General features: G+C 37.4%; 1 protein-coding gene across 2 annotated transcripts in view; it reads right to left on the bottom strand.

Moving 5' to 3' along the window:
- Positions 1-296: 296 nt before the first annotated feature.
- The window catches only part of FOLH1 (folate hydrolase 1), a 74,907-nt gene continuing 49,012 nt past the window's right edge, over positions 297-26,191 (bottom strand). For both annotated transcript variants that reach the window (XM_055581580.1, XM_055581581.1), the window contains exons 11-19: positions 22,722-22,804; positions 21,474-21,537; positions 18,136-18,203; positions 15,711-15,802; positions 12,770-12,860; positions 9,996-10,260; positions 9,645-9,726; positions 5,018-5,110; positions 297-1,738 (exon numbers count right to left, since the gene is read on the bottom strand). In XM_055581580.1, coding sequence (XP_055437555.1) covers positions 1,549-1,738; positions 5,018-5,110; positions 9,645-9,726; positions 9,996-10,260; positions 12,770-12,860; positions 15,711-15,802; positions 18,136-18,203; positions 21,474-21,537; positions 22,722-22,804 — 1,028 coding nt within the window. In that variant the 3' untranslated portion in view covers positions 297-1,548. The remainder of the gene's footprint in view (positions 1,739-5,017; positions 5,111-9,644; positions 9,727-9,995; positions 10,261-12,769; positions 12,861-15,710; positions 15,803-18,135; positions 18,204-21,473; positions 21,538-22,721; positions 22,805-26,191) is intronic.

Raw genomic sequence — 26,191 nt, 5'->3', positions numbered from 1 at the left:
TGGTGTGTTGTGATTCATGGGGTCACAAAGAGTCGGACACGACTGAGTGACTGAACTGAACTGAAACAATACTTCGTAGCTCCAGTGCTATTATAATTAATCATTCTTTATATTAACGTTACTTGTTTACATTTCTGTGTTGTTTCTCTGCCTTGACTGAATGCATTTAATGGATACGTGATATATCCATGCAAGGCAGTGCTCTGTGTCAGTGAAGTCTGATGACCTACAGCCACAATAATACATGGATGGATGAAATGTCAAGGGTGAGTAAAAAAAACCAAGTTATAGTGAAATACATGCGGTACAATTTTATTTTCAAAAATTCTAAAAATACACAAAATCAAACACATGTATGGGATAAAGCAATGTATGGTAAAAGCATAAAATTCAAGAAAGTGAGTATATCTGAAAGAAGGGGAAGGCATATGTCAGCAGTACATGGGCGATCCAAAGACGTTGGTAATGTTCCTTTTCTTAACCTGGTTATTGGAGGAGGTTTACAAATGCTTACTTTGCACTGTACATATATGTTACATATATCCTTTGGTATAAACAACATATTTGCTAACTTTTTAAAAAAACAATTATCCCTTATTTTATATAGGAACTATATTTACCTTCGGGTTTCCCTGGTGGCTCAGACAGTAAAGAATCTACCAACAATGCAGGAGACCTGGGTTCGATCTGTGGGTTGGGAAGATCCCCTGGAGGAGGGCATGTCAACCCACTCCAATATTCTTCCCTGGAGAATCCTCATGGACAGAGGAGCCTGGTGGGCTCCTGTTCCAAAGAGCTGGACATGAATGAGTGACCAAGCACACATATTTACCTTTAGGGCTTCCCTAGTGTCTCAGCAGTGAAGACTCCACCTGCCAATGCAAGAGACACAGAAGACATGGGTTTGAGCCCTGGGTTGGGAAGATCTGCTAGAGAAGAAAATGGCAACCCACTGCAGTATTCCTGACTGGGAAATCTCATGGACAGAGGAACTTAGTGGGCTAAAATCCGTGGGGTTGCTAAGAGTCAGACATGACTTAGCGACTAAATAACAATAATAAAACAAAACATTTATCTTCAGGGTGATTAGACCAGAGTTGCTCAACTACTGAGCTAATACAGCAATCCTCTCAGCCCTGGGAGGCCAGGCAGACTGAGGTTCCGGGCTTGAAGAAGCCCTGTGGATTTTCCCCTGTGTTCTGTAACAAACTGATGCTTTCTACATGTGCAGTGACAGAAATAGATCTGGAAGTGTTGAAGGAGACATGATTCTCTGATAATGCCACCTAAGTGTATTAAAATTTTAGGCACTTCTTACTTTTATCATTTAGTTCAACTTCAGAATAACTTTCTATAATTTTAGAAGAAAAATATCCATCTTTCTTATTGATCTATAAGAAGAAAAGAAACACCAAGGTAGATGTATGTATCTATCTATACCTATGTATACATATGTACACAACTTTACTTTTCAGTTTATCAGTATATCCAACATGATTCTTTCTGATTCATCACACCAACTCAGTATGCGTTTTACAAAGAAATTTCTTAGGCGACTTCTCTCAGAGTCCCTGCTGCAGCCTGCACTGTGAAGGCTGCAATAGAAATCTGTCTTTTCACTTCTTCCCAGGCCTTGGATGGGTCCACTCTGTTTTCAATATCAAAGAGAGCATCGTAGATCCCTGGGAATGACTCCCCCATGTACTTGTTGTGGCTGCTTGGAGCATAGATGATATGCCTGTTGATAGAAACAGTTTGCTATCAGTTGCTCAAATTACATATACAAAGGAAAAAACAAGGGCACTCTACAATTCATGGATTGTATAATTCTAATTGCCACTTGTCAACTAGACTTCCAAGTTCAATCTCCAAAGACTATGAAGTATGTGGTAATTAACTATATTTTGACTTTAGACAATGACTTAAAGTGGCTCAGAGCAACAAAAATGATGACAATGATAGCAACAGCAGCTTGTCACCTACTATGTATCACACTTGGCATTAAATTATTAACCTATAGTTTTTCTAAAGGGTTTCCCTGGTGGCTCAGTGGTAAAGAATCTGCCTGCAATGCAGGAGACTGCCTGCAACATAGCAGCACCGGGTTTAATCCCTGGGTCGGGAAGATCCCCTGGAGAAGGAAATGGCAACCCACTCCAGTATTCTTGCCTGGGAAATGCCACTGGCAGAGGGGCCTGGCAGGCTACAGTCCATGGGTCGCAAGAGTCAGACATGACTTAGTGAGTAAACCACCATAAGTTTTCTAATTCTTGAAACTAAATTGTACAAAATTGATATTAACATCTTAAAGACGAGGAAATTGTGGTCTGGGAGATGAAGTGATGAGTCTTAGTGTATACAGTAAAGAAGTGATGACTTGAAAATACCATTCTATCTTCTGAAATGCAGCACAATAGGGTCTCATTTGTGACCCAGCCAATCAATTATTGTATGGGCTTCCCTGGTGGCTCAGAGGTCAAGAATCCGCCTGCCATTTCAGGATACGTGGGTTCAATCCCTGGGTTGGGAAGATCCCTTGGAGGAGGGCAGGGCAACCCACTCCATATTCTTGCCTGGAAAATCTGTGGACAGAGGAGACTATGGGGCTGCAAAGAGTTGGACACGACTTAATGACTAACAACAGTAATGGCAACCTGTCACTATGCTTTTCTCCTACTTAAAGAAGAAGTTATGCTGCAATACCTAGCATCAAGCCAGAATCTGCCGGGAGCCGGCGTGAGGAGCTCCGCCCGTGGCAAAGGTCATGAGGAAGGAGGCTCGACATACACAAAGGCAGGATTGAGCCTCAGGAGTCCCCCTGGAAATTCTCGAGCATCTACCCCCAAAACCAGAGTCTGCCTACTTTACTACTTTGTGCTCTCACCTACACCTCTGACTTTATGGGGGGCTGTCCCCCACCACCTCTTTCGGAGAAGGAGTTAACTTAGAGCTCCAGTTAATAATAATTCCTGGGCGTGACAGGAATGTTTCAACCTACAAACTCCTCTGAAGGCTCTCTAGCCCGCCTGACAGGCTTGTCCGGCCACATGTGATTGTTCACAGCCTCCCAACCGTGAGAGGCACAAGATGCTTTAAACCTTCTAAAAACAAGTTCTTTAGAGAAGTTAGAAAACTATTAGTATAACTATAGTGGGCTGATTAGAAATTGTATTGGTGAAGGGTTTTTCATTTGTTGAGCCAATGTTTGCTGCTAAGTCTCCACATCCCCTGCCCTTACACACATTAATGAATATACAGAATAAATAAGTATTAACCTTTGATATTAATCACGTTAGACTTTAGGCTAAGCAAATTCTTTCCTTAATTAAAACCCACTATACCCTCATCCTATAGGAATGTAACTTTATCTGGTACCTTCAGAAGGTGGCGTCTGTTTTAAGAATAATCACCCCTGGAGAAATAAGTGTTCTGGTTGACTGACGGCTGTCACAAGGAGAGGGTCATAAATTGTCAGCAGGCCCCCCTGGCCAGAAGATGATGTAACACCCCTAAGACCCCTGTATACATTTGTATGAAGCACCTGATTTTGATAAAAGTCAGGACTGCTGACCCCACGTGACTTTTGTATTACATCTCTGTGTATAAAAGCGGACCCTGGAAAATAAAAAATGGGATCAGTTCCTCGAAAGACTGGTCTCCCCATGTCGTTCTTTCTCTCACCTTCTGGCTGAATTCCCATCTGGAACGTGGAGGCTCGTCAAGCCTACTAATTATGCCTGGGCTTCTAAGATCTGACCGGGGAGGCCTTAGTGTCTCCTCTCCTTCGGGAGAACGGGAGGACGCCTGCAGCCTACGTAGGTGACGTAAATTCCTTGCCTTGGAATTTTATTAGCTTTCCATGTAAACCAAGGTATTCAGCCTCTTTTCTCCACTGAATTTTCCTGCTGAGCTATCCTTATTCTATTACTCTTTATATCTCTAATTAATATTTAATTAAAGCTATTGTATCCTGATCGCCGAAGCCATCTCCCCTTCGAATTCCCTGGATCTGCTGGGGCTGGACCCCGGTAAGAATCATTAAAAACAGTTTCATAACATTCAACATGACCTCGAAAGAAGGTGCTGTTTTACTGAAGGAGCTAGTGAAAGTGAAAGCGAAGGTCATTCAGTTGTGTCCAGCTCTTTGCAACCCCATGGACTATGCAGCCCATGGAATTCTCCAGGCCAGAATACTGGAGTGGGTAGCCTTTCCCTTCTCCAGGGGATCTTCTTCCAGCTGAGCCACAAGAGAAGCCCAAGAATACTGGAGTGAGTAGCCTAGCCCTTCTTCAGCGGATCTTCCCAACCCAGGAATTGAACCGGGGTCTCCTGCATTGCAGGCGGATTCTTTACCAACTGAGCTATGAGGGAAGTGCATATAATAACCCCGGAAGAGAAGGACAAGTTCCACAGTAAAAAGACAAAGAAGGAAAGGGGCACAGTGCTGCCACCAGGGGAGACCATGCGCTCCGTTTGGATGACACCCTTGGTCTCAGTTCCAGTTCTTCACAAATAATCCCTGCACACAAAGATGGGATCAGTTTTGGCTGGTCAATGATCTAATTCTTCTGAATTCTTAGTAAGATCAACCTGGGGACAGTTGATGGTTATCAGAAATAATTAATGGTTATCAAAAATTAGGGGAAAAAACTGAGTATCAACATTGTAAATAAGTATTTATTTATTATGCCTTATGTATATGCATAAATACACATTTAAAATAAAATAAAAAGGGGCTAAAGTTTATGTATACCAAGGGGGAAACTTTTATTTTCTACTTCTGACTTCCTCGGTCTTCTAAATTTCCTACAATGAGCATATACTCGTTTATATACAGAAACAATCAAAAAAGATAATAAAAACCTGTAGTAATCATTTTATATAAATAAATAATATTTACCATTTACTACATATGTTTTGGAATCTTTTGTTTCCAAGAAATCAAATACATTTTTGCCACAATGCAAATAATAAGAAAAAAATTTTTTTTAATGAAGAGCCATATTTTTATCCTTACCTATAGAAAGGCCGGTCTGGTAATCCTAAAGGATCAATAAATGCTCGTTCCAAAAACATCAGTTGATCATTCATAATTCTTAATAATATGGGGCTAGAAAAGGAAAGGCATAAGTTGCAGCTTCACGAAAATAGGTGCACTACCTAGCAAACTAAACATTCAAAGCAAATCTAAACACAGCTAATTTAAAATTCCTATAACATGCAAATTAAGAACAGTAGCATGCATAGTTATATTTCTTTAAATCCATAAAGTAATATTCTGCTGAGGCTTATAATTAGGTCAGAAAGAAAGAAACAAATATCATATATTTAATGCATATCTGAGAAAACTAGAGAAATGGTACAGATGAACATATCTACAACGCAGTAATAGAGGGTGTAGGGAATGAAGTGTAGACACAGGGGCATGGGCAGGAAGGCATGGATGAACTGGGAGATTAGGACTGACAAATATACACTGCCATGGATAAAACAGACAGCTACTGGGAACAGCTACAAAGCACAGAAAGTTCAGTTCAGCACTTTTTGCTGACCCAGATGGGTGGGACAGGAGCCGGGTTGAGAGGGAAGTCCAAGAGGGAGGGGATATATGGATACATATAGCTAATTCATTTCTGTATCAGCAGAAACTAACACAACACAAAATTGTAAAGCAACTATACCCCCATTTTAAAACACAAACCAAAAAAACCACTGAAAATGTTCAATGTGCCAATGGAAAAAATTATAGTAATTTTTATTTACACTGAAATAACTAACTATAAACCTAGGTATTCAAATAATAGGCAAGAGTTTTTCATTTTAAGTATCCTAATAATCTGTTCATAGAAGTCATTTAAATATTGAAATGGATTAGTATATTAATATTTAGTAGGGTGCCTAGAGAATTACATTTACCAAATGATGGCTAATAATGTTTTATTGTTTTTAAAGACAAACCTACATGAACACAGGGATGTTGCTTATTTCATCCTTTCAACGATATTTGAACGCCTGTTAGGTATCAGACTCTTCCTGCTTACAGAGTTCACATTCCAAAGTGTGCAGGAGAGTTACTGTAATAAAAATGCCTCAATATACCTGAAAATTTAACAGCAGTCCTGGAGTAGGGCAGCAATATGTTGTTAAGTTCAATGTATTGTCATAATTTAATTAACTAATGAAAAATAATCATTACCATAAGGAATCAAATTACTTTATATAAAAATGAATTATCTCTAGCTTTGTTATGTCTTAGTTTTAATAAGAAAACTATGTGACCATTACTATTCTGAATGTTTATAAAATATATTCCTTTTAATCATCTGAGCAATCCTTCAAGTTATGCACGATTAGAAGCCCCATTCCATAGATGAGATATTCAGATTCAGTAGAGAAATAACTTGCCCAAGTTCACATCTAGAAAGTTTTAGAGTGAAATAGGAGCTCACTGGGCTTCCCAGGTGGTACTAATGGTAAAGAACCCACCTAATGCTGGAGATGTAAGAGACATGGGTTCTATCCCTGGGTCAGGAAGAGTTCCTGGAGGAGGGCGTGGCAACCCACTCCAATATTCTTGCCTGGAGAATCCCTATGGACAGGGGAGCCTGGTGGGCTACAGTCCATGGAGTCACACAGAGTTGGACCTGACTTAAGTGACCCAGCAGCAGCAGCAGTAGGAGGTCAGTACTATTCCTTCAACTGCAGTATGTCAACAAAAGGCAAATCGAATAATTAAAGGCCACAGAATTTGGATATGAGCTATTTTCAACATTCATTTATTTAGCATCAAGAACTCAGGTTAAGTGATAATATAAAGGTAAACTGTGGGCACAGACTTTACCTGTGAACAGTCCACATTAACTAATAAAGAGGAAAACTGAATGAATCATAACTTCAATAAGGTATCACAAGTTTCTGAACCAAATTCATAAAGCATTGCTAAGAACACAGAAACTCATGTGGATACACACACACACCCCATTCGGATGTTCCTTGTTCAGCACAGTAAGTCACTTGAGTTGTGTCTTATTCTGTGCAACCCCATGGACTGTAGCCTGCCAAGCTCTTCCGTCTATGGGATTTTCCAGGCAAGAATACTGGAGTGGGTTGCCACTTCCTACTCTAGGAGATCTTCCTGACCTAGGGTTCGAACCTGAGTCTCTTGCGTTTCCTGTCTCCTGCCTTGGTAGGCAGATTCTTTACCACTAGCGCCACGTTGCAGGGTTCAAACTAAAACATCCCTGGGAGGTAAATGCTCAGAGCATCAGACTTATGTAAACAGGATCTATTTCCACCAGAAGTATGCTGGCCTCCCTACACAGAATGGAGGAGGCTAGGTCTTGAGGTTGAAAACTATGTGACCATAAAGGTACCAAGAAGTCAACACTCTGTTTTCTTCAATGGGTTAAGACACTGACTGAAGAAAAGCAGGATTCAAGAAGTGTCTCTTCCACAGATTTCAAAGTTTGGTTAAGAAATTCTGCATCCACCTTAATTTATTTTAGCCAGCACTTACTCTTGTTATGTACAAACCACAGCTCCAGGTGTTTCAGGGTATGCATACATAATATAGAGATACAAACTGTACCTGAACTATCATTTAGAGATGGTAAGACAAATCCAGAAATACTCAAGGAAGTGAAAGCCCAGTGTGCCAGATTACCATGCTATGCCATCAGGCAGTTCCCCCACAAGGAAGAAACATCATTTATTTAATGACAGAAAATCAGCTTTATAGACTGGAGTGGGTTGCCACTTCCTACTCCAGGGGATCTTCCCGACTATACAGTGTTTGACATTACTCTAAAATTTATTTATCATTGGTTATTTTTACTTAGATAAAAATTTGAAAAGAATTATAAAGTATAGGGAAAAAAATCTTCACATTCACCCAAGGATAACATGATTATTATACTAATTGCTTTCTTATAATATTTTCTGTGTATTCAATAAAATAGTGTATATGAACAATTTTATGACCTTTTTGTTTGCTTAACATATTATTATATCTTAATAAACTTCTTTCATAATTATCAATTTTAATGTTTACAAAATGTTTAAATTGGTGGACATCCGATTGTTTAGTAACTTCTGTCCTCATAGGTATTAAGGCTGCTTTGAGTTATTTGATATTATAATTTGAATTTTTCTATGAGAAGCCATTTCATTCCCTCAAACTTGAGACCCCTTCCTGAAGGAAAAAATTTCAAGAAATAGAAATACTATGGCAGAGTGTAAGAACACTGTCATTGCTCTAGAAATTGTAACAATATATGTTTGTTTTTTAATAGCTTAAAGCAATAGCAATTTCAATGCTATCAGAAAAAATAAAGCCCAAGAGCATCAGCTTCAGTGTACCGCCCGCAGCAATTTGCACAAACAAATTTTAAATTGCTACTCACTTCATATGAAAATAATACATTTTCGTTTGTGGTTTTGGAATTACTAGTAAATTTGAATTTTTTTTCTATTTCTGTATAGATGATATGTTATTTTTTTAATTCACTTGTCAGTATCAATATTTCCCACTTTGTCTTTTCGATTCTCTTATCAGTTTTCAAAAATTTTTTATATTTTTGAAATATAAAAATATAATTTTGAAATTTTTATAATATATTTTTATATTTTTGAAATATAAAAATATAATTTTGAAATTTTTATAATATCTGTATTACCCCTATTCATATTTTCTGGGTCTTTATTACCCACCATCCAAACTTTCCAATCTTTTATATTTCATTTGGATTATTAGTTTTCATATTATTAACCATTTTAATATTCACAAATCTGACTGCATTGTCATTTCTAAACTTTGAATCTCATTTCTAAGATATTTCAATTTTTATTAAAAAATTCTTCTATACCTGTTGTTTATCTTTGCATAGAATGTGAAGTGAGATTTTGGATTCACTTTTTTTTTTTTTACCAGTTCCTGAAAGAGCTTATACAATATTATTATTATTGAATGCTTTTCTCATTTGATTTTAATGTATCCTTCATTACAAATACTTCCGTATATATCACTGGTCTAACTTTTGATCTGTCTGCACTTTCTCTTTCCATGTATTCTTGCATCAGCCCCCAAGAATTTGATATTTGTATCATTATGTATTTAATTGATATTCACTCTCAAAATTTTACTTTTTGGGAAAAAAAAATGGCTTTATCTTATGTGCTATTCTGGATATAGAGAATTTTTCCAGGTGGCAGTGGAGATTATGAAGTGTTTGTGGGAGTAATGACATTAAGGAGAGGGAAGAAGAAGGTGTGTTTTGGGAAAAGAAGAGTTTGGTTGAAATATGATGTACAGATATTTAAACAACAAGAAAAAAAAAAACAAGAAAATTATGGGGACATATGGTGAAGGATTCTTCAACGTTAAGGTGGAAATTTTGTTACTACTACTCAGTTCATAGTAATGGAGGTACCAGCATTCTCAACAGCACATATGTAACCTGAATGTCAAAAATATAGCTTTAAGAGATATGGCAGCCCTGTGTAGGGTGTGTTAGAATAGAAAGAAAGCAGAAAAACACTTTCCAAAGATAGTTCAACAGTAAGACATCAACTAGTATTTCTTTTTCATTATATACAGTGAATGCATAGCATATCTATCTGTCTCTCTGTATATATGCAGAACATACTTGTTTTTATCCAAGTCTTGCAGTCTCTCACTGAAATCAGAAGCAATCTCTGTAAAATTCTTCACTGCAGAAAAGAGTGAATCTAAAAGAGAAATTAGAGAAGCTAATGAAACGGCATTGCTTTATAGTTTAAACAAGGGGAACCATACAGGAAGCTGTTCCTTTTTGTATTTAACAAGGTAAGTATATTTTGTATATTGCAAGATGGGCATCAGTGAGACAGAGAAAACATTTATATGCATAAAATATTTGATCATGTGGAATAGCAATAAATAACAAATGGACCTAAGGTAAGTCATTACATTTTAGAGATTACAGATGGAGAGTTTTGAAAGAGCAAAGGTAGCATACCAAATGACACACTGTATGTTTTCATTTCTTGTGGATACTTCATTGAAATATTGTAGATTTTATCAGCATACTTTCTTAAAACAACAGCATAATCTCGACAGTCGAAGGGCAGCACTATGGAATTGGCTATTTCGAAGATGATTCCACCTCGAACCTGGGCCACAGTGAGGTGATACTTAAATGCTGGATCGTAAAATTTTTCCACTAATTCATACGTTTCATAGATACTATGATACAGTGGATAGCTGCTGAATGTGCTTGTTTCCTACAAAAAAAAAAAAATCCAAAATGTATCCCTTGTAAGATAACTTATATAAAATACATAGTATCACAGTTACTATTAGTAAGACTGTTTTTGTCAGTAATGAATAAAGGAAGTATCTAAGTACTTCAATAAGCCACTTATTAAATGTTTATTATTATATTATTAAAATCTGCCCCAGGTTTTCACTAGTAAAAAAGTATGTGTACATAACATAAATAATACTGTAAAAATGATCTTGGAGGAAACCTAACACTCTTGCCTTTAAGAAAACAGGAGATGTAAAAATCTTCCTCAAATAAAGACAAGATAATGCTGCATGTGTGTAAAAATAATTTAAGAACACAGAGAATTGTTAGAGGCAAGAAAATAAGCATGATATATTATATAGGGCAATGGTGCAAATTGTTTACTGACTGAAATTCCTTGAAAGAGTAATTTTCTGACAAGCAGTGTGCTGATGAGTGAGAGTCTAAACAGTGAGGGTTCAGTAGTAGATCTGAAATCTCACTAAAGAGAGAAGTAATGCTTAGACGGTTATAAGAATACAAGAACATACACAAAAGGCAAGAGGGAACAACTTTTCAAATTCTGAGTTGCTGATTTATGCCTTTTGCCCACTTTTTAAACATGCTTGCCTTTTTTTTAAGTGATATAATAGAACACTTTATATAGAGGTGTATTGAGAGTGGGACTCTGGAATTAGCCTGCCAGAGTCTGAATCCAGGCTTCAGAACTTATTACCCCAAATAACTCTGGCAGTTTATTAACCCCAGAATTACTAACCTTTCTTGCTGCAGTTTTCTCATAAGAAAATGTAGATGATATTTACGTCTACCCTCAATACCAACCCCAGTGGTGAGAGATTTTCTGTCTGGGCAGAATAACCAACCCAAGACAAAAGACTACAGATCCTCAGTGTTAGCTGTCTCCCACCGAAGCAACTAGACAGGCACTCCCAGTCCCTCTCTTGTGAAGCTTCCCCTTCAACATGCACCACCCCACATATGAGCTTTCTCTAGTCTCACTCCCATACAAGAGAGATAGCCAAAGATGGCCAGGCATTTGAAGACAGCTTTTAACTTGAAAGTTATAGATCCAGCCTGCAAACTAGAATAAAATCATCTCAGAGTAAGGAGGTACTACAGGGAATGGAGGGAAACTTAATTAAAAAATAAATAAATGAATGGCATAGTTGAAGAAAACATTGCAGAGTGTAAAAAAAAGACACAGATAGGAATGCAGGAGAACAGATAAAGGTATTGGAAAAGAATCCCCCAGAGGCTAAACAAATTCATAAGAGTTGAGAAAGAGAAAAGAGGGAATAATCAAAGAGAAAACATTTCCTCCAACTACAATCCATAGGTTTCCACAACAAAGGGTATAACTTGTGCCCAGTTCACCATATTAAAATATGACATAATGCGCATTTGTTCACCAAGGGCAACACAGTCATAACGAGTAGATACTAAAATTTTCCTTTAAAAATAAAAAGCAAGAAACAACAGATCAGGGAACAAATAACATCTCTCAACAGGCTGGGAGACAATAAAGCAATAAGATCAAAATTCTAAGGGTATAGAATTTGCAACAAAATTTTTCTTCCCAAATTATTGAAGAATTCTGTGTAGTGTAACAAGCATGCAAGGTATTTAGCTTTTGTTCACTCTTTTCAAGAAGTGCCTGAAAGGTGTGATCCAAGAAAAAAAAAAAAAGAGGTGAGTAAGTAAGAAAAAGGAAGACATAAAATCTGGGAAACAGAAAATCAAAAGTATAAGTGAAATGAAGATGTTCTCAGCTTTCTTTTAAAATTTAGGCAAGAACTGTGCCACAGGCAGAAAGAATAACCAGAGAACCCAGAGGAGCAGAAGAGCCCCAACAGGGAAAATGAACTCTGCCAGATCACTTGATGAGTTTGAATATACTAGAAGTTTGTAGGTACATGGAGGGGAAAAAAATGCCTTCTAATCAACAAGCATAGCACAAATATGATATTGAAAACAATGCCATGAAGGTAATATTTGGGGGTTGGGAGAGGATGTGATATAAGAGAACTGAATGCCTAGCTTCCCTAGAAAGAAGTAAATGGATAATACCTAAAACTGAAAAAGAAAGAAACAGCCGAAGTATATGATTGAGTGAAGTGAGTGAGTGAAGTCGCTCAGTCCTGTCCGACTCTTTGCGACCCCATGGACTGTAGCCCACCAGGCTCCTCCATCCATGGAATTTTCTAGGCAAGAGTACTAAGAGTGGGTTGCCATTTCCTTCTCCAGGGGATCTTCCCGACCCAGGGATCGAACCCCGGTCTCCCGCATTGCAGGCAGACGCTTTACCGATCTGAGCAAACAGACATCAGAAGAAACCAATTAAAAATGGGAAGAATTCTAAGTTGCTGAACAAAATCAGGGATGTAGCGAGCATGGTGGTTAAGTCATTTTTTTTTGATCCAGAATTATTTGTTTAGCTAAAATATATTCATAATTAATCCTGAAGAACTTATTAATAGACTTACCCAATCTTTAGTATACCTTGCTCTGCCTGAAGCAATTCCAAGTCTTTGGAAGAACACTTCAAAATCATTTCCAGATCCTAATTTGCTAATCCTTTTAGAGATAAAATACAGGATTATTTGAATAACTTCTTCATTGACTACAGATCAAAATGAATTAAACTAAATCTCCACTCAATACTATAAATACAATTTTTAGATATATTGCCTTTAGAGAAGCAGCAAAAAAAAAAAAAAAAAAAAACAGGGAATGTCATTTTTTATCACAAAATATCTACTTCCCAGAAGACTATTTTGGGGAGGGGTTATCATTGTTCTTTTGAGTTTCTGGACCCAATTCCAACCTGTTTATGTGGGGAGGGGAGGGTTTCCCACACCGACAGCACACAGTTCTCCAGGACACCACCTGGGTGTTCTACAATTCAACTCAGTTCTGACACTGCCCACCTGGAGTCAGGTCCCAGACATGAAGGGCTTGCCACCAGAGACTGTCCCACCCCCAACTCAGAATCCTGTGCTTCTGACCAACCACTACAGAGAGGAGGGTCCCACAAACACCTCCTTGGATTGGCTAGAGCAGCTCATAGAACCAAGAGAAGCATTTACTTACTAGATCACCAATTTATTGTGGAAAATTGTAACTCAGAACAGCCAGATACAAGAGATGCATAGGATGAGGTACGGGAAATGGGTCAGAACTCCCAACCCTGTCCAGGCTCACCACTCTTCCAGCATCTCCACATGTTCACCAGCCAGGAAGCTCCCCCAAACTCTATAGTTTTGAGGTTTTATGAAAACCTCAGTACATGGTCATGATCAGTTAAGTTATTGGACACCAATGATTGAGTCAACCTCAGGCTGCCTCCCTTCCAGGGATGTTGAGGGCAAGATTGAGAGTTACAACCCTCAAATCACTCGACTGGTTCTCCTGGCAACCAGTCCCCACTTTAAGTGTGGGTCTATGTTACCTCATTAACAAAACAAAAGATACATTTGCCCCTCTCACCTCTTAGAAAATTCCAGGGATTTTAGGAGCTCTTTAAGAGAATCAAGAAGAATTGTATTGCACTATTAAAAATTCTTGAAGTTGGAAAGTATTTTCCTTCACTGATTTATTTTATTATCTTCATTTGTTGTACATGATACAGTTAAAAGAATCAGAAAATTTTCAGATAACTCAGATTTAAATCCTATCCTTAAAATTTTATTTATTTTTCTTTTTTTATTTTTTAACTTTACAATATTGTATTGGTTTTACCATATATCAACATGAATCCGCCACAGGTATACACGTGTTCCCCATCCTGAACCCTCCTCCCTCCTCCCTCCCAGTACCATCCCTCTGGGTCGTCCCAGTGCACGAGCCCCAAGCATCCAGTATCGTGTATCAAACCTGGACTGGCAACTTGTTTAATATATGATATTATACATGTTTCAATGCCATTCTCCCAAATCATTCCACCCTCTCCCTCTCCCAGAGTCCAAAAGACTGTTCTTTACATCAGTGTCTCTTTTGCTGTCTCGTATACAGGGTTATTGTTACCATCTTTCTAAATTCCGTATATATGTGTTAGTATTCTGTATTGGTGTTTTTCTTTCTGGCTTCACTCTGTATAATAGGCTCCAGTTTCATCCACCTCATTAGAACTGATTCACATGTATTCTTTTTATAAATTCTATCCTTGAAAATTTAAATTATTCATACCGTTATCTTAATCTCAAACTACTGAAATATTTATTCCTCATCCCTTGCTTGTGAAGATATGGCTAAACCTGATATGATGCTTATATTCTTCTCAGAGTAACCAAAATATTGCATGATGTTCAGAAAAAAGGAAATTTATTAAGCAGCAAGAGGACAGACTTAGGCACCATGTGCATAATCTATTCAAAAGAAAACCACATTTTGATGGCCTAAGATTTAATTTCAAAACACATATCAATACTTTGTAAGCAGACAGGGTAGGGGGCCCCTAGAACAAGAGAACTAGGTTTGGCTTTCTTGACATAAGACAACTCACTTTTGATCTAAGCCATTTTGTGATAAAGCCCTGGCCACAATGCTTATTCCTGAACAGGTCTCAGTAATAAATGATTTTAAGGCAACAAGAAAATTTAGGAACAAATGACCTGGGCAAGAGAAGTAACAACAGCAAAGATAATAAGCCTGTTGTAAAGACTTTCAGTTCAGTTACAATGGTAAATATTAGCCTAAAGAACATTTTTGAGCTGCTCTGCAGAACATAAACCCCTATGTGTGCTGAACCACCAGATCAGCTGGGAATGATGATGTTAACATTTTCTGAACTCAGTCTACTAAAGTTTGGACTTTTTCAAATTTTGTCCCAATTTTATTATGAATTATACTCTGCTGAAGCCCCTTTATGAATATGCATGTACTCTTAGCTTAAAACATCTATGATTTTACTGTTCAGGGAGATACTGCTTTGGGAAAGATCCCCAGTGTTTTTGAGGCTACCATGATGGCTCAGCGAGTAAAGAATCTGCCTGCAATGCAGGAGACACAGGAGATGCAGATTTGATCCCTGGGTTGGGAATATCCCCTGGAGAAGGAAACAGCAACCCACTCTAATATTCTTGCCTGGGAAATCCCATGGATAAAGAAGCCTGGTGGGCTACACCCCCACAGTGGGTCACAAAGAGTCATAGAGGACTGACTAAGCGTACCCAATGTTTTCCAAACTTGCTGCAAGTAATTCATCCTTCCATCTCCAGTTCTTTGATTTGGTTGTGTCTTTTGGCTCTACACCCCTTGAGAGGCAAACCCAGTTTTCAGGTAACAATTTTATTTGTGAACCTAAGCATTGCTTAATCTTTATCAGATGTTAGAGAATTTTAAACTTTTATTATTTATTAAAAGAAGCTATCCTTTATTTTTCACACAATTCCTTACTAAATTCCATACAGAGTTCTGTTTGTTTACCTTGGCAAGTCACTGAATTCAGGGGAAGGACTTTTTTCATTCCAGCTCTCAAAAAGAGACTTGCCTTCAAAACCTTCATCAGGACTTTGGAGCTACATGAGTTAAATGGGGGGAAAAAGAGAGTATACTTATAAATCAGATGTTTCAAAATTTAAATACCTATTAACCAGGGAATGAGTAGTTAAATTATATTAAGTAAAATATGAGAAGTAATTCATACATTAGCAGTCATTAAGAATTACAGCACTGAGTTTCTGATGATATGGGAAAATGTTACTATATATAATACACCTATTATAAAAAAAATACATGGAGTGTATGGAAAGAAAGGGTACACCAAATTATTACCAAGCCATTAAATTCAGATGAATGGTCATAATATAAGATTTTTTTCAATCTATTCTTCTGAATTAAAGGAGGCTACTTTCAATGATCCATTCCTTCTCCTCTTAAAAAAAATGAAAAGGAACAAGCTGGTTAAGGGAAGATTTTTGTTTTGTTTTAATATTGTTTTGTGCCAACAAGGTTGTCAAAGTCATTAATAATACATAAGAAAATAAATGCACTAATATTTTACTTAGTTGAGTGTATATTGTATTTATGTTAAACACAGGGCTTTTAACGAATTTTTAGATTTTACAGATAAGAAAACTAAGGGAGTAAAATATGCCCTACTACTGAATGTGAGTTTCAGAGCACTAAATGTTATGCCAAAACATTTAGCACACTAAATTGCAATTAATATTGCATTATTATTGGTAATTGACTAGTATATGGTATAAAAAATATTCATTTTATATTTAATAAAAGTCCTATATTTTTTTTAACAGATTCAACTCAAAAAAATTTAGACTACTTATGCTGTGGAAGACTTTTTGTAGATGCTAGCAATACAAAGTATAATAACACACATTACATATCATCTACTAGTAGGAACTGTAAATAAAAGTGTGGATTTCATGTGCTAGGTGCTATAACACAGGGATGTGCAATGGTCAATGGGAACACAATTAAATTTACATAAGCATGAGGTAAAATGTCAGTATGTAAAGCAACAAAATAACTTCATTCAAGCTTATAAATTTACCCCAAACTTTTTGCTACAAATGGCAGAAACATTCCATTTATTTTAGGATATATGAATTTTTGAATAATGTAGAAATATATTACTAGATTGCTTAGTTTATCACTAAAATTTGAAATGCTGCAAATCATCTTCTCAAAATAAACAAAACATAATTTTTAAAAATCCAAAATTACCAAGTATCACATAATTTCATACCTAACCTAGAAGTAGTGTTTTTGCATTTGTCACAGAGAACCACCAATCTACCTGGTAAGTAAATATAACTGCCAAGCTTCCTTAGCATTGACTTTAAATTCCATAAATGGTGGGAATTCTCTGAGATGCAATGTTTCAAATATTTAATTTTGTAAACACATCACAGGAATTGATTAAAAACTGCAGATCCTGAAGGAACTCTTAAGTAACATACGAATAGATTAGTGCCAAATTAAACTTTTCCACTCCTACTGAAGATGCCAATAAATTAAATGCCATGCTTGTTAAGCCAAAGCTTAACCATATGCTTAGGGTCTATTTAAAATCCCTACTTAAGGTAAACAAATATTTTTCTTAGTAAATACATTTCAGTTGGTAATTCTGTTAGCCCTCTGTTAAATAGGCAAGTTTGTTTGTTTTTTTTTTTTTTAATCCTTTTTCTGTTCCAAGGAGGCAAATAGCAGTAAAAACAAAAATCTGCCATGCAAAAGCTCATTCATTATGACTAACTCTAGGACCAGAGGCTTTATGGGGCAGGAGAACTAAAATGAAGAGCTGCCTGTCAGTCCTGCAGAAATTCAGACACCACCAGGTTCAGTATCTTGTGCTGCCGTCAGAAGGAATAAGGCAACTTTAGCTCAGTGGACTGAAAGCCACAGCACGAAATCATGAACTGAGTACATTCAACCCATGTGCTCCAGTCTCTGTCCCAGGACTCTGCATGTGGTGATTTACTTACTCTTTCTCAACAAGTTAGAAATATCAACTTTTCCTGAGTCCTGAATTAATTGGTATCATATTAAAGAGTAAAAATCAGTTTTAAAACTAAGAAGTTAAACCACAGGACTCAGTCATGGTGCAGGTACTGAACAAGTTGTATGACTTCAATGGCTAATGCTTTTTGAGCTCTGTTTTTTCATTTCAAATAGATATGGCATACTCAATGCTCCCCATAGACTGCCTCAGACTGATGTGGGGCAAAACAGGATAGCATCCACCATTTGTAAGACATTTCTAGGAGTGGATCTTTGCTATGTGGAAAAAAAAAAGTTATAAAACAACAGTTGTTCAACATAATAAACACAATAATGCCACCTCAGGAAAACATTTGTAGAACTTAAAATTCCATGTAATTATTTTTACCTCCTTTGTTAGGTTATATACCAAGCTGTACATAAGTGGGGTACAATCAACTCTCAGAGTGTAGTTTCCTGAAAGACAAGAAGAAGGTTGTTTTCTATTTCATTACTTTATTTTATTCTTCCATTCAAAGACCATTCCTAACTTCTTAGCCAGAATGACCCTTTTAAAATCTGACTGGGGACTTCCGTGGCAGTCCAATGGTTAGGACACTGCATTTCCACTGCAGGAGGCACGGGTTTGATCTCTGACCAAAAACTAAGATCCCAGGAGCCCTGAGGTGCAGCCAAAAATAAATAAATAGGATTCAAATCTGATCAAAACTCTCCAATTCATCCCTGGATAAAATTCATCCTTATCTTGACCCTTGGTGCAACACATGAAACAATCTCTAATCACCTCTCACCTTTCCAAATCTTCACCTTCTACTCTGCCAAAGCAAATGTTCTATACAACAGAGATAATAAAAGTACTTCCCTCACAGGATTACTGTGTCAAATAAATGTTTATATTTAAAGCTTTACTTTAAAACATTTAAAGTAAATGTTTATGTTTAACAGCATTTGCCATTGTTGGCACTTGAGCTAAATTTTGTATGTGAATGTCAACACCCTAAACTAAGGATAGTAGTGTCTTTGGAGAGTTATTTCAGAATGGTTTCAGTAGAAATTTTTTCTTCGTAAATTCTGCATCTTAACATTAGGAAGCCAATGCATGATTTACTGTATTATTTGAGAAAGGAACAGTTAATAAAATTTTAAATACAAAACAAAGTGAGATAAGCTGTGTTCCAATCACAGATTAATAGAGGTATTATTTGCTTTTGATCCTAAAAAGGATGGGGAAACAACAAAACAACATTAAGTCAGAGAATGACATGATCAGCAAAACCACAGATTAAAAAAAAATGCATTAAAATCTTAAAAGAACAGCAATAAAATGTTATTCTACTTTTGAAGAAGATATGTTTGGAAAACTCATTCTGTGTGACAAGGTATTTCATCTTCATATGTGTTTAAACGAGGATGATAATAATCCAAGTTAACATTTCTGAACATTAACCCTGTGCAAGGGACAACTCTGGGAATTTTGTAATTATTAACTTCTACCCTTACAAGAACCTTTGAGATATGTGATCTTAATAAACCTATTGAGAGCTGAGAAAACTGAGACACAGAGAGCAACAACCTGAGGTCACATAATTAAGAAGTAGAAGGGCCAGATATAAGCCCAACCTCTGAGCCACTAACTAAGGAAAATCAGAGGAAGGAGAGGAAGATAACCGAAATGCACTAACTTAGGAGACAACGCAGCTCAGATACATGGACAAAGAAGAAAATGTAAATGCCAATGTGCCTCCATCATATGCCATGTCCCAACTGTTTTTGACATGGCAGACTTACTAATAAACTGAAGAAAATATTCTATAGTCCACCCTTCATTCATTTGTTGCACCCACGCAAATAACATTTATTTAATGAGACATTAAGAATCCAGGGATGAAGAAGTATGATCCCACCTGTTCCTGGTGGAAGAATATAGTCTAGAAAGGGAGGCAGTTTCTAAAACAAATAATTACTTAATAATGGCAGTGATGAGTATTACAAACATATTTTTTCCTGGAAAAAAGAATTAAACAGATGGTGTGTTGAACAGTAATCTGAGTATAGAGAACAGCAGTCACAGTGGCTGACAAGTTACATGTGGTCAAGGAACAGAAAGATGGGTAGGACTAGTGTCGGAGAAGACTGTTGAGAGCCCCTTGGACTGCAAGGAGATCCAACCAGTCCATTCTGAAGGAGATCAGCCCTGGGATTTCTTTGGAAGGAATGATGCTAAAGCTGAAACTCCAGTACTTTGGCCACCTCATGCAAAGAATTGACTCATTGGAAAAGACTCTGATGCTGGGAGGGATTGGGGGCAGCAGGAGAAGGGGACGACAGAGCATGAGATGGCTGGATGGCATCACTGACTCGATGGACGTGAGTCTCAGTGAACTCCAGGAGTTGGTGATGGACAGGGAGGCCTGGAGTGCTGAGATTCATGGGGTCGCAAAGAGTCGGACACGACTGAGTGACTGATCTGATCTGATCTGATGGTGTAGTGTGATTCATACCAGCTTCCCTGGTAGCTCAGTCGCTAAAGAATCTGACTGCAGTGCAGGAGTTCTGGGTTTGATCCCTGGGTTGGGAAGATCCCCTGATGAACGAAATAGCAAACCACTCTAGTATTCTTGCCTGGAAAATCCCATGGACAGAGGAGCCTGGCAGGCTCCAGTCCATGGGGTCGCAAGAGTCGGACACAACTTAGCAACTAAACCATCACATGGTGCAGTGAGTGACAATGCACTGTTTGGGTTTCTTGGAAGTTGACCTGAGGTTGTCTCTTCATTTGAATCTCTGTTTATCAAAACAAACCCATTCAAAAGTCCTGTCTTCAATGCTTATCTCATTTCTCAAGCCTTTCCTGAACTTGCTATCATTCTGTCCTCTGAATTCCAAGATCAGTACAATAATATCTTTCTGAGAGTACCTGCATATATCAGAATCCTAGACTGATTTATCATCTATACTAAATTTTGGGCTTCTCTAGTGACTCAGATGGCAAAAAATCCGCCTGCAAAGCAGGAGACTTAGGTTCGATCCCTAGGTTGGGAAGATCCCCTGCATGAGGGCATGACAAACCACTCCAGTATTCTTACCTGGAGAATTCCCATGGACAAAGGAGCCTGGCAGGCTGCAGTCCATGGAGTCGCAAACAGTTTGACATGACTCAGCGACTAAGCACAGCACAGCACATACTAAATCTTAAACTCTCGAGTATTAGATTGTTCTATATCAACCCCTAATTCTTTTGAAATCTTGGAAAGTTCATTGCATAGAGGGGTGCTTAGTAAGTATTTGAATTGAAGAAAAAAAATCTAGAAGAAAAAAAATCTAGAAGAAAAAAATCTTGGTGAAAGATGAAATCTTGGAAGCCAGTATCTGTCCTCAAAATTTGTATGCATGATAGATAATGACAGGAGTTAAACATAAATCATAGCTTTTTGATACCCCACTCTAAAATTACAGAAATCTCTAGTTCCATAACTGATTTATTCATTTAACAATCACTGAATTCCTACCATAGATATGGTATCTGCCAGATGAAACAAGCAAATCAAAATAGAGTCCAAATTAGCATCCTAGAGCTCACAGCTGCCGTGAGCACAACAAACCAGCAGGAGATTCCCTCACCACCTGTCCCTGGATTTCTATTCCTTGTCAGTGCATGATTTATGAACTAAACTGCTGCTACTACCAAGATCATATGTATTTTCCTATGAAACTGATGATATTCACCTTCTATAGAAGAATCAGCATTGATATAGGCCACACCACGCTCCTGAAGGAGTCTGGAATTTTCCTATAATAAATAAATAAAGTTAAATAAATTAATAAACATATAGTCATAACTCCCTTCTTAAAAAAAAATGCACATATACATTTACTGTATGGTGTGTGAATGAAGTTGGCCCAATTTCACACCAAATTTGACATATAAGACTTTCCAGATTTTCAACGTTTGAAAGAATTTGGCAAGAAATAACAAGCAAAACATTTTTAAGACTAAAATTTGAGATGAAACTGTCCACATTCTTAATATGGTGAGCGGAAAAGTTGATTTCTTAATCACACATTAAGCCTAGAAGCTAAGTTCTTCTGTGTTACGGTACCACCTACTGGTCAAAACTTTAAAACATTGTTTTCAATTTTAAAACACTGCCAAAGAGTAGCAAGATTTTTTTTGATAGAAGTAGATTCTGAACCTCAAAAACAAGCAATTTTCTGTGTCCTGACTATAAAAAAAAAGTGAAAAAACATGAAACTAAGTGAAAAAAATAATATGAAAGAGGCAAATCAAGATATTTTGGCTCTTCTTGACACCAGCATAAAACTTCCTTTACAGGAACACCATTTTTTTCTTGGTAAACTTCAAAGAAAATATAAGTACACATGGCTTCTCATAATTTAAAGGTAATAGGAGATAAGTAAATATTTATATCATGACTAGAAGTTAATGTAATTAATGTTATTTTTGCATATATTTACTTTACCAGCAATGCTGCTATTACCCACAGCCGATAATGCATGCAGGTAAAATTACTTTGCAAGAAGCCTCATAAATATTCTGTGGTGAGATTTTTCCATCTCACTCTTAGCATGATTTAAAGTAGGCCATTATGATATGAGGAAGACAGTACAAGCTGAAGGAGTATTTAAATATGAATAGCTTTAGCAGCTAACCTGAAAAAACTGAAACCTGGTATCTTATTATGATGTACAGTTTCTAGTGGATTTATTTAGCTACCAGCACATTCTCAGAAAGCAAAAATTATTTCCACAATTGACATTAAGTGGCTGTAAAAGTTCAAGTACAATTTAGTTCTCATGTGACAAGATTTTTTAACATGAATATGTTGTTTCAGACTTTTGAAAAAAAGTTTGAATATTTTCTTGCTGGATTGACATTATTCTTACATTCTTGTGAATTAAATATTATCTGCTTTATTATTATGAAAATATATTTACATTGAATTATCAACTAACCTCTGCCCACTCAGTGGAACCAAAAAGACCAAATTCTTCTGCATCCCAGCTCGCAAACAGAATTGTTCTTCGAGGCCTCCATCCTGAAATATATGTGCATAACTAAGATGGTGACTGCAGCCATGAAATTAAAAGATGCTTGCTCCTTGGAAGAAAAGTTATGACCATTCTAGACAGCATATTAAAAAGCAGAGTCATTACTTTGCCAACAAAGTTCCGTCTGGTCAAAGCTAAGGTTTCTCCAGTAGTCATGTATGGATGTGAGAGTTGGACCATAAAGAAAGCTGAGTGATGAAGAATTGATGCTTTTGAACTATGGTGTTGGAGAAGACTCTTGAGAGTCTCTTGGACTGCAAGGAGATCCAACCAGTTCATCCTAAAAGAAATCAGTCCTGAATATTCATTGGAAGGACTGATGCTAAAGCTGAAGCTCCAATACTTTGGCCACCTGATGCAAAGAACTGACTCACTGGAAAAGACCCTGATGCTGGGAAAGATTGAAGACAGGAGAAGGGTACAACAGAGGATGAGATGGTTGGATGGCATCACCGACTCAATGGGCATGAGTTTGAGTAAACTCCAGGAGTTGGTGATGGACAGGGAAGCCTGGCGTGCTACAGTCCATGGGGTTGCAAAGAGTTGGACACAATTGAGCAACTGAACTGAACTGATAAAAGCTGGGAAAATGCACAATATAGACAAGACATCAGCATGCCCAACAGCATAACAACAGCAAAAATTCATTGGTTGCTTAGGAAGGGTGAATTATGGTGATAATCTTAATTTCCTTCCCAATGATTTTAAACCTGATCTGTCAATACAAATTAGATCATTTGTATTGAAAAGGGGGGGGAATGGTAAAAATTCTGTGAGATCCAGGGAACTCAAACAGGGGCTGTGTGACAACCTAGAGGGATGGGATAGGATGGGAGGTGGGAGGGAGGCTTAAGATGGAAGGGACATATGTATACAAATGGCTGATTGATGTTGATGTATGGCAGAAACCAAAGCAATATTGTGATTATCCTTAAATTAAAAATAAATACATTTAAATAAATAATTTTTTTTTAATATTCTATGAGTTCATAAAACATTCTAATAGGTTTACAATGACTAGCTAAGAATAGGAAGCCATCTGTGGTCTGCAGCTGCCTGGAGTGAAAGAAAGTGCTAGATGTAGACTATGGTCTTACAGCCAATAGAACTGAGAGAAAATCCTTTACAACTCTTCCGAGCTGCACTGGCATCACACAAACAATTGTTCAGTGTCAGTTGGCTGTGTGACTTCACTCCATTCTCTGCCAGAATTAGTCAACAGAAGCTCCGTTTGCAACAACAGGGTCTGCTGCTGCTGAAAAGTACACCATTCAGTAGGAAGCTCATATGGCTTGGAGTTAAAAACACTGACCTTGGAGTTTAAAAGATCTTAATTCAAGCCCTGGTTCTTTTACTTACTAGCAGTATGACCAAGGGAATGTTACTCAAACTTGCTAAATCCCTGTTTCATCATCTGTATACCAGGAAGAGCAGAGCAAAGATAAAGATACTCTTTGACTGTTGGGAGGATTAAATGGCATAATAGTTATAAAGACAGCATTAAACAAGTGCTCTAAACAGTGCAAGCTGTCATTGTTTCAGTACATATTTCATTTGTGCTTATTAAGACTGAATATCCCTCTGGCTATTGAGTCAAGTGCTTCATGTTTGTTAAGAGTATTAATAGTTATTATTCACATCCCCTAATAATTATTATTCCTCATCACTGCAGTCTGTAGGCATACCCTGAAACTGTCATAGTCATGTTTTATATTTACCACAGGGATCCTCCTTGCAAAATAATGAAACATTTCATAATATTTAAAAGAACCTAATTTCACAAACTATATAAATTCTAGTTTCCATAATTCTGTTTTCTTAAATAATAAGAAAACTGTGTGGTAAAAAGAATAGAGCACTCTTAAATTTGATTTCAAAGAGAGATGTCATGGTTTTTTGGACTGGGAGCCAGAAATCTGAATTTCAATCCCAGACTCTGTCACACACCCGCTACACAACCTTGGGTGAATTACTAAATCCTAAACACTTCAGCAGAAAATGAAGAGGATCTAAAAAGCCTCTTGGTGAAAGTGAAAGAGGGGAGTGAAAAAGTTGGCTTAAAACTCAACATTCAGAAAACTAAGATCATGGCATCTGGTCCCATCACTTCATGGCATGGGGAAAGAGGGGAAACAGTGCAGAGTTTATTTTGGGGGGCTTCAAAATCACTGCAGATGGTGACTGCAGCCATAAAATTAAAAGATGCTTACTCCTTGGAAGGAAAGTTATGGCCAACCTAGATAGCATATTCAGAGACATTACTTTGCCAACAAAGGTCCGTCTAGTCAAGGCTATGGTTCTTCCAGTGGTCATGTATGGATGTAAGAGTTGGACTGTGAAGAAAGCTGAGCGCCAAAGAATCAATGCTTTTGAACTGTGGTGTTGGAGAAGACTCTTGAGAGTCCCCTGGACTGCAAGAAGATCCAACCAGTCCATCCTAAAGGAGACCAGTCCTGAGTGTTCTTTGGAAGGACTGATGCTGAAGCTGAAACTCCAATACTTTGGCCACCTCATGCGAAGAGCTGACTACTGGAAAAGACCCTGATGCTGGGAGGGATTGAGGGCAGGAGGAGAAGGGAATGACAGAGGATGAGATGGCTGGATGGCATCACCAACTCGATGGACATGAGTTTGGGTAAACTCCGTGAGTTGGTGATGGACAGGGAGGACTGGCGTGCTGCAATTCATGGGGTCGCAAAGAGTTGGACACGACTGAGTGACTGAACCAAACTGAACTGAACTGAACCGAACTGAACTGAACTGAAACACTTCAGTTCATTTATTTTTGCTTTGTGGGATCTTTCCAACCAGGGATCGAATCTGTGCCCCCTGCACTGGAAGCATGGAGTCTTAATCACTAGACCACCAGGGAAGTCCATCAGTTAATATATTTGTAAATCGAAATGAGAAATAACTAGGTAAACATCTCCCTGGTGCTATGTGTTCAAAACAGATAGCACACATAATAACATTGTTTCTCTGAGAAAGTAGGTACCAGGCAAACATCACATATTTTTACTAAACTTAACATATTTTTACTGTTTTCACTGTTGCTAAGAAAAAAGAAAAATTATGGATCACATTTCCAGCCCACAGACACCTTGTCTGCAGGAGCAGTAAACAAAGTAGACCTTCTGTTCTCAGTGTGCAATGTTCATTTTAAAAAACAACCATTTGAACTAAATTTTATTTTGGTTTCATAAAAATGTTCTAAAATGACTGAAGTAATGGTCAGTCTAATAGTATAGTATAATCTGAAAGTCTGCGAAAGAAACCAAAGCTGGAGTGTGAGAATGCAGATATGAAACTTTTGACAGCATCCTATTAAGCAAGAAGACCAGCATTTTTCTGAATAAGCTTTCATCTCCTCAGTC

This window comes from Bubalus kerabau, chromosome 5, assembly GCF_029407905.1.
Source record: "Bubalus kerabau isolate K-KA32 ecotype Philippines breed swamp buffalo chromosome 5, PCC_UOA_SB_1v2, whole genome shotgun sequence".
In the NCBI taxonomy this organism is placed as follows: Eukaryota; Metazoa; Chordata; class Mammalia; order Artiodactyla; family Bovidae; genus Bubalus; species Bubalus kerabau.
This window is presented reverse-complemented; position numbering and strand designations above follow the sequence as displayed.